Raw genomic sequence first — 9,243 nt, forward strand, 5'->3', positions numbered from 1 at the left:
GGGAAAACCTTTTATTTTTTTTTAAAAAAAATTCCAAGAACCCCCTGAGGGGGGGAAAAGGTTTTTTTTTTTTTTTTTTTTTTTTTTTTTTTTCAATTGCTTTTAATTCACAGAAACTGCTTGAAGTACCCGACGATGCACAGTGACAGTTCCAGGGAAAAAACCTGGGTGCTGATGACATATTCAAAAGGTGCATCGATGCAGATAGAGGTTAGCTTGCATGCCATCTTAGTATTTAATGAGATTTCCTCTGGAGGGGTTACAGGCTGCCAGGTTTCGAATCATCCAACAAAACGTCTGTTCTCATAGTCCATTGGAAAAAGGGAACACGATCATTATCTGGCATGGCTTTGGCTCATTAATGGGGACAAGAAGATGTCTCGATACAAATACTTCAAATCTGTCCTCCACAAGTAGAAGTCATATTGTAGAAACTGAACCTCTCAGCAAGAAAGAAGGCAGACATCTGTTACACACGGAATTGTCGAGCGATGCCATAAAAGTTTAGCCGACCTGAAAAATTTCACACAGTGTAGCACTTCAAATATTACAATGCAAGGTTTCCCCCCAGAAAACTTGCTAAGCCCGGTGGTCAGGGCGTCGAGGCGGTCCACCGGTGGTCAACCGTATTTTTGTATTAAAAGATGTTAAGTTGACAGGAAATGTAGAAGTATTACTGTGTAATTATATGTTACGGGAAAAGATCTCCAGTGAAATGCTATTTAAACCCACAACTAGTATTAAAACAACAAATTTGCACTTCTGTTTAATCCAAATTAAGTCAGAGGCTCCATCAGGCCCCCAAGAGCTTCAGGGGCCCCATAAATGCTAATATATTAAAACAGACCACAGATACAAATGTAATACTTGTTTATTGAGATTATCAATGCTGTTAAATTTTATTCAGTTGTTTAGGTATACATAAATTAAATGATTTTAAATTGTTTAATATTTAAGTACAAGATTTTAAGGAGCTGGCAAGTTTACTTTGTAAAACTTCAAACAATATTCATAGTTAGATTGTTTTGTTACCATAGCAACAATCTAATGCTGTGAGTTTAATCTTTGAATTTACAAATCCAATTTAGTAAACTGTGATTATAACTTATTACTTTTTAGGCTGGCCAATTAAACTACTCCCTGCTCCCATATTTCACTAAATCTAACACAGAAGCTGGTAGAGGTGCTGATATTTTTAGCAACAAAAGGGGCCCCTAAATCAGGTTCTGCTCCAGGCCTCATACAGCCTTGGACCGGCCCTGCATGATGAGGTAATCTGCTGCACTACGCAGAGATGCGCAACAAACAGGAGATTTAATTCAATGCTTCTAATGTGGCTTTAGTAGCTCTTCCATTTCGTGTCTGTTGAGTTTTTAATCATCACAGAAACTATTCTGGTTGGTCGAGTTTATGGGACTCGATCGTGCCCGACGGTCACGAGTTTCTCAGATCTCCGTGCGGCCACGCGTATTAACTCTAAGTAGACAACGCATTTGATATGGTTTGATGCATCGTGTAACTGGAAAAATAATACTAAAAATAATAATACAAAATAATGTAAAATCAGCGTTAAGCGTGACTCCAAGGAGAGCGTTAAGCTCCTCACCGGGCTGAACCTGCATGATCAGGTTAGCGCTGCTCGTTATCCACAAACGCTCCGGCAAACCGGGACCACAGATATAAGCTTTACAGGGAAGACAGACACAGAGCCACACGCTGTACAGCGTGTTGAGATGTAGACGCCGCATATAATTGTTCGTTCACAAAGATAAATCATTCTCACCCCTCCACAACGCGCCTCTGAATTCGCTACAAGTTATTCCTGCGGTTCACATTGAGCTGCGCAACCAGAGCTAAAGCGGCAAGTTTTAAACTCTTACCTAGAGTTCTCCAAAGGATCATAATTCCTTACAGTAGGTTGATGTAAATATCCATACAGGTCAGCCTGTGTCCAGTTTGAGTGAAAGGAGGCGGCAGCGCGATCCCGCTGAGGTAAAGCAGCGGCAGCCCAAGAGTCTGAAAAGTAGCACGACATGATCTGATTGCCACACAAATACAATGCAACAAAGCGATCATGGACGATATGTTGAACATACATGCTCAGTCTCTGGCTTTTTGTCTGAATAAAAAAAGAAGAGAGCCAGAAAAGGTCGGGGTTGGATTAGTAAAGGAGCGTCTGAGTCGATCTTGTGACACAAGTGACTGATGGTCTTCTGATGCTGCGCTTTTTGCCTGACCTCACATGCTTGGGACCTCAGCACAGTCGGTTCTGAAAATGGGGGTGGTACCAAGTAATTGTTATTTGTAGAAAACACTTATGACCTAGCAGAGCCTAGTAGAGTCATGCAAGGTAAGTGCCAGTGTAAAACGTTTTTTATACTTTTGTTCGCCGCAGTAATAAAACGCCACTTATAGCGAAAACTTTATTTTATAACACAAAAGTTGGCCTTTAAGTAGATGTAATTTCTGCTCCTTTTCTGACCAGATGTGTCATTGGGATGCCTACGGGTGTCTGGACTCATTTTTCTCTGAACAACCGTCTCACAGGGAAAGCCTCATTTACATTAGTGAGCCATGGTGTAGTTAATTGTCATTGTTAAGCATTCCAGAGAAAAGTTTTTAGAGAGCAGATAGAGATTTATTGAGATTTGTAGCTATCAGCAGAAACTTTCATACTGATGGACACGTAACGCCTTTTCTTATCGGATAGACTTAAGGATAGACAAAGGGTCACCTCGATAGTTTAGCTGTTGAATCGCTGCTCGGGCTATCCATTCTAGCTCTGTCGTGAACTATGTTTCATCCTCTGGACCTGCCCTTGGGGTTCTTCTTTCCAAAACAAAGACAGATTGTGTTTGATGGGTGAATAGAAATCTGTCCTTTTAACCTGTTTACTTTTTTGTGAAGCTTACTCATACTTTTTCCAAATTTTTTAAAGTAAAAGTGCTCACTCCATCTTGTGTCATCAATTAGTGCCCACACATTGATTCAACATCTGTTTAAAAGATCGTTTTTTCGTTTACAACAATACGGAGCAGGAAAATTGGTTGCAGATGCTGTGTCACCATTTATATCTTGAAGTATTTATCGAGTTCAGACTGCCTGTTGTTGTCAGAAAATGACATGAAAGTAACGTTTTGCCTTGAAAAAGGGGGATAACCAATCATAAGATATCAGCATTTCAAATTTTCAGGATGTTTAAGTTTTCCAGTTCTAAAATCTGATATTTGCCCTTTAAATGATCTTTGTTTTGTGTCAGTCTTTCATTTTGTGATCTTTACAACATCTCATATTTCACTGCTGCTTCTCTTTGAGATGTTTGGTGTTAAATTTAAGAGCTTTAGCAGCAGCAGTTATAAAAGCCTTTTGGACTCATTATGTTTTCATTTAATGAAGTGGAAAATAAATTCGCTCTCGCTTAATGGATTCCAGTATGAACTGTTAGACATTTCTGATGAGTGCCAGAGGTTTATTTTACCTCAGAGTCTTTCAAAGTTCATGACATTTACAACAGCTTCTTTGGTATTTACGTTGAAGGTTAGAGTGGTCAGTCAGACAGCTTTTAGTTTTCCACTGAACCTTTGTTTCTTTATAATGAGGAGTTATTACAATATATATATACACAAGTAGCATTGCAGGTGTTAGATTTAATGCCCTAGAAAAATATTCAAAAAATATATTTCAGTATAATGCTATGATCCTCTATAGGACTTACAAAAAATGACTAAAATATTCATCTGATGTTTTATGACTAAAACAGAAAGAAGCCATCTATAGGGCTAATTAAACATTAAAGTATACATTAAGTGTCATGTGGTGTGTGTGTGGGGGAGAAGAGTTTCCTTAGTGCCATGTCATCCAGCCCTAAGCATTCTTGGGGAAAACTTATAATTAACTGAACGGAGATAAGGTTGAGCTTATTGCTAAACTGGTATGTCTGCTGATGGCTCACTAAGTAGCAGCCAGCTGCAGACAGCACTGGCAGGTTAATCAAATATTAATAAGGAATATCGCAAATGACAGTTTAAATACTGCTGTTGGCCAACAGACATGAGTTCATCAGTTGGAAAGCAAGTGAATACCCAATTTTCTTAATATGGTGGGTCACATTGTCGCATTAGCACATTAGTCTAACCGTGCCTGGATAAGGCGCCTGGACTCACAAGGCGTGCAGCAGGGGCTTAAGCAGTAAAAGTGAAACGTGAATAGATAAAGTCAGAGAAATCTTTCATGCAGTAGCCCAGGCATACAGAAACTGGTGTTAGTTTTCACCCATTTCAGTCTGTGTGGTTTTCTTCTTTTAATCCGGTCATATGGAGCAATATTAGTTATTTTTATGTAACTATGTCAAAGTTAACTATGTTAAGCTGAAAGTGTTTGCATTCAGAGCTGGGAAACTCTGGTTTCACCACACCTGAATCAAATGCATTATAAGGACTCTTGGAAACTTAACTTTTCCCAAGAAGGAAAAATAAATAAAATTGAAAAGACACATGAACAAGATCTTAGCTCTAGTAGTTGCATCTTAACTCCTAAAATATACCTTGACTTTTTGGATTTTGTTATTGATCCCCTTGATTTCTTATATAAAGTTATGCGCTATATATATATATATATATATATATATATATATATATATATATATATATATATATATATATATATATATATATATATATAAAAGCTAATATAAAATTAATTATTTTTCTAAACTTTTTTTTAAATGGACATGCACTTAAATTAAGATGGTTTTGTTGTTTCCAGTTTAGAGCATATTGAATTCGAAAGTTAATGCAAATCATCATCAGCATGCTGTTATTATTAAAATGATTAAAAGATGACCCAGTTTAGGGTCTTGACCCATGAGGACTATTAACAAATGGTCCTGTTAGATATTCTGGTTTTACATAAAACCCACATGCTGAAAAGTCTAACCTGACTCAGAGGTCTTGTGCAATTTTGCTGTAGGAATCTACATGACAAGTTTTGAGCTTATAATGCAAATTCACATGCAAATAGTTTGAGACTATTACTGAAGCATTATTGTTTTGTTTTTTTTGTTGTTTTTTTTTTTCAGATACTGTACCCATTATTACCCCCTTCAGAAATTCCCCATCTCTTCCTTGTCAAAGATGCGTTGACGGAAATCATTAATGACAACTCTGATTGGCTTCAGGGTGAAAACTCAAGAGGTTAATGCAGCTGCTCAGCACGGAGAGCCATTCAGAGCAGTGACAGCATTAAATCTGTCAAGGAAAAAAAAAAAAAAAGGATTGCGAACGAAAATGACATCAAGACATGCAGAGAAGCATTTGGAAAGGAACATTTTAACTTTTAACAGGATCGCTGGAAACTGTCAACCTCAGTAATTCGGTATGTTTCATATAATCTTCTCGGTGGGATATGGGTGAATAGTCACTTAAAAGTACATTTTTGATTCACTCTATGTGTAGAAGTTATATTGTCATCCCAGTTTTACTTCAGGGACTAACTTTAAGCTTTGATTCTGCCTATTTTAGTTCAAGTCATTCAGTAATTTATGAAGCCAATATATGCTTTTCTAAAGAATTTGCATGGGTAGCCTGGAAAGGTTCTTCACATTGATGGAAAAAAAAACAAACGGGTCCTAAACTCTACCCTTTAGACCTGAGGTGACTAAGCCTGGTCTTGTAGAGCTAACATCCCGCATCTATTGGATACATTTATTCTCCAATACAGTGTATATCAATTGACTGAAATCCCTAAGCATGCCATTTAGCTCTGCAGAGGCCTGGTAACAAAGTGTTTATTTGAATTTGGTGGTTTAGAGAATTGACGCATCTAAAAATTGCAGAATAACAACTCTCTAGGACTGAACTTGGGCATCCCTCGTCCATACCTGCTTGTCACTGCAGTGCCTGTCTCCAGCAGACACTGGGAAAGATTTCAAAATTCTTTATTTTTTTTTTTTTGGAACCAACGTGAATTTTTGCCCTCAGCTCTTCTTCTTTAGCTGGAGGGATTGTCAGGCTTTACAGCTGTTCTCTATGCCCAAGTTGGCTGGCTGTTCTCTGTCATAGTCTGGGTTCTGCTCTCTACAGCAGAAGCATAGAGACAAAAACGGGGCTTAATTTAAGACTATACTGGATGTGAACACAATAAAAAGTCAACAATTAATGGAAATCAATTTCACAACCAAACTTTAACTGAGTTGATCCATGCTTTGTTATTTTAATTCGGCTTTCACTCAGTGCTGGGTTAGTGCATTTTTTTGTGTCTGGACGTCATTTTTCCGATCTGTCTCTTAAGACTTTATGCTGATTTAGTCCTAACCAGCTCAGAGAAGTCACTCTGTCATGATCTCATCAGGTAGAAAGGAGGATTGCATATGATCATTGCAAGACATTTTAGTGCTCTAAGGATTCCAAGCGAGATCGGTCAGAGTTTTAAACTAGCAGCAAAATATCATTAATATGACGTTATTTATTGACATAGACATAAATAAAAGGCTTAATAATAGCAACTTTGCAATCATAGTATCCAGACATTTTTTAACAGTCATGACCAGAGTGTGTATGCAAATGTGTGTAAAATGTCAGATTTCTGAAAAATTGGTGTTATACTTAAAAAGACACCATAAAATATGTCTTTTCCATGCAGCCTTACTGAAAAAAATGTATTGCCAATAAATGTTTATGGTATTTAGGACTTTTATTTTGATGATCACAATAAGAATACAAACACAGAAAAAAAACTTAAGTCCACCAAAATTTAAACATATATATATATAAAAGTTAAAGGAGATCTTTGATTAAACCTATTAATTTGTTAATTCTCACAGTATTTTTCAATTCTGTTTTCCACACTTTATGTCTGCAATAAAAACAAGTTTAACTGCAGAAAAAAAACTGACAGGCTGATTTTATTATTCATCTGACATTATGGGGTGACTTCATGTGGAGTGCTCATTTTAATAGTAAGGACAGCAGATCATTTTCAGAGGAAATAATGAATAAATAAGGAATCTGGATAATAAATATTTCAGCTGCGTCATGATTGTGTGGATGGTGATGGCAAATGGTGGGGAAGCTTTGTGACATTTTTTTGGTAAATAAGTTGATCCATTAAAGTAGATTGAATAATATTTAATTGGTATGTTGATGAGACGAAAAATTGTTTGGTATATATTTTATGTATCAATAAATAAATTACACTTCTCCCCAGATGACCCACAGAATAAACCCATATTTATAGATTTATAATCTTAATACCACTTATTTGATCATAGTATGAACTCTGTTTATTATTCAGTTAAATATATTTTAAAGGTATTCTCAATTAACTTGTTTCCAGAGGTAGGCATTTTTTATAGACGGTTCTCTCTCTTTTTGTTCAAAGTACATTCAATCCCACTTGAAATCTTGTCCCACAGTCTCATAGAATTTGATGTTAAAAGGTCTATAAAACTCCTGGAGCTGTTCTATGACCTCCTGCTCAATCTGTACGTGAGTCCTGCCCTTGGATTTGCCGAGGCATCGAGGTTGGCTGCTGCTTTCGGGCTTCTTTAAACAGGGGAAACCTTTGGTTCGATTGAAGTAGAAGTGCTTGTCCGTGATTATCCGTTTCAGCCCGAGAAAGTCCTGGACACGGCCCATTTCCCCCGCTGGGTCCGTTATCAGCCGCTCACCGCTCACAAAATGCATCTGTGACAGTCGAAAGTACTGCAGCCAGTTTTCCAGGTGAAGGATGTACATTCCAATCCGAATGGCGTTCCAAGACGTGTCCACAAGACCCAGGCTTCGGTTTTTGAAGGCTAACTCTTCGAATGTGGGAATGTCAGGCTTCTTCGATAGAGTCTGGGTATAGTCAGAGATGGCTCTGGTGACAGGGTTTCGTACCACAACAATCAGCTTAGTATCATGAGACATGCTGGAGATGCGGTGAGGTGCCTCTCTGGTCACAAAATAGCTGGGAGTCTTCTCTAGCGTTATCTGGCTGTCGAGTGTGCGTGGCATCAGTCCCCTAGTGTGAGAAAAAAAAAAAAAAAAACGTGAATAAGTGCTCTTTTTTTTTTGCCCTTCTAGGAACACTTCAAAATGGTTTTCTTTTTATGGATATGTACGTCAGGGGAATGCTCCAACTGGAGCATAAAAACAGCACCTGAAACTTTATGCATATTAGAAAAGTTACAAAAAATAATAATAGGCTACAAAAGTGAAGTGACAGCTACTAATATCACAATGTACAGTTGGTATTAAAAGTCAAGAAAAAAAATGAAGCCTTCTTGCTTTGACCAAATTGTACACTTACAAAATATGTGGTCAACAAAAATACATGACATCCTACTAAATATATTAAAAATGTGATAAAATGCATAAAGGTTTAGTATGCCAGAGCAAATTAATGTTGACTATATGAAAGCTGTAAATTGTGCGCTTGGTTTTATTTTATGATGCAGTAAACATGCTCTTAATAATTTTACTGCCTTTATGAAGTCATGCTAGGTCAGCACTCCTTCATCATGACTTAGGGGAGTTTGTACAATCAACCTTCAACCGTGGTGGCCCACAGCCTTAGAGAGTGAAATTGCTCAAACCCTAAGATTAGGAGCTTTAAGCTCTGCTTTTAAGAGCTGTTTCTTATCTGTTTTTTTTTTTTTTTATTAATGTTGGCTTATTTCAAATGTATTTTATATGGCTCTAATTGTAAAAAAAATTAAGGGCATTTTGTAAAATAATCTTGTCTAGTAGAATGTGCAACCCTGTTTTTTTATGAGTGATCAAAAACATTTTAATCTACTTCAAGCATTTGGAAAGCCTAAGTGCAGATTCATTAGTGAGGACAAAGCTTCTGCATTGCTTAACATGATGTAAGGCACATGTGTCAAACTCAAAGCCCGCGGGCCACATGTGGCATGCCATGTCATTTTATGCGACCCCCCTACCATTTTATAGGTCCATGATTGACTTAAAATAGGTTTTGAGCACGAATTGACTACAAACTACATCTCCCACAATGCATTCCGATTGTTACCAGCCAACATTACGGCTTCTCGCCACTAGAGAGCAGCAGAGTCACCTCAAGCTGCTTATTGATTTTCCCAGAGAATAAAACTGAGACATCGACAAGCTAACATCAAAACGTTCAAGCAAAGAAAAATCGATTTACAAGTAAGACTGTGAATGAAGATGTGTGTGAGTTGGTGTCAGGGCGGCAGGTCGCCCTAGACTTTTTTTTGTTATCCGTTATCTTGAACGACAACAT

At 37.4% G+C, this 9,243-nt stretch overlaps 1 protein-coding gene across 1 annotated transcript in view; it reads right to left on the minus strand.

Moving 5' to 3' along the window:
• Positions 1–7,109: 7,109 nt before the first annotated feature.
• Positions 7,110–9,243, minus strand: part of hs3st2 (heparan sulfate (glucosamine) 3-O-sulfotransferase 2) — a 24,496-nt gene continuing 22,362 nt past the window's right edge. The window contains exon 2 of the mRNA XM_015043401.1: positions 7,110–8,001. Within this exon, the coding sequence (XP_014898887.1) occupies positions 7,383–8,001 (619 nt within the window). The 3' untranslated portion in view covers positions 7,110–7,382. The remainder of the gene's footprint in view (positions 8,002–9,243) is intronic.

This window comes from Poecilia latipinna, unplaced genomic scaffold (genome assembly GCF_001443285.1).
Source record: "Poecilia latipinna isolate Pla-1442-1.1 unplaced genomic scaffold, P_latipinna-1.0 Scaffold629, whole genome shotgun sequence".
NCBI lineage: Eukaryota > Metazoa > Chordata > Actinopteri > Cyprinodontiformes > Poeciliidae > Poecilia > Poecilia latipinna.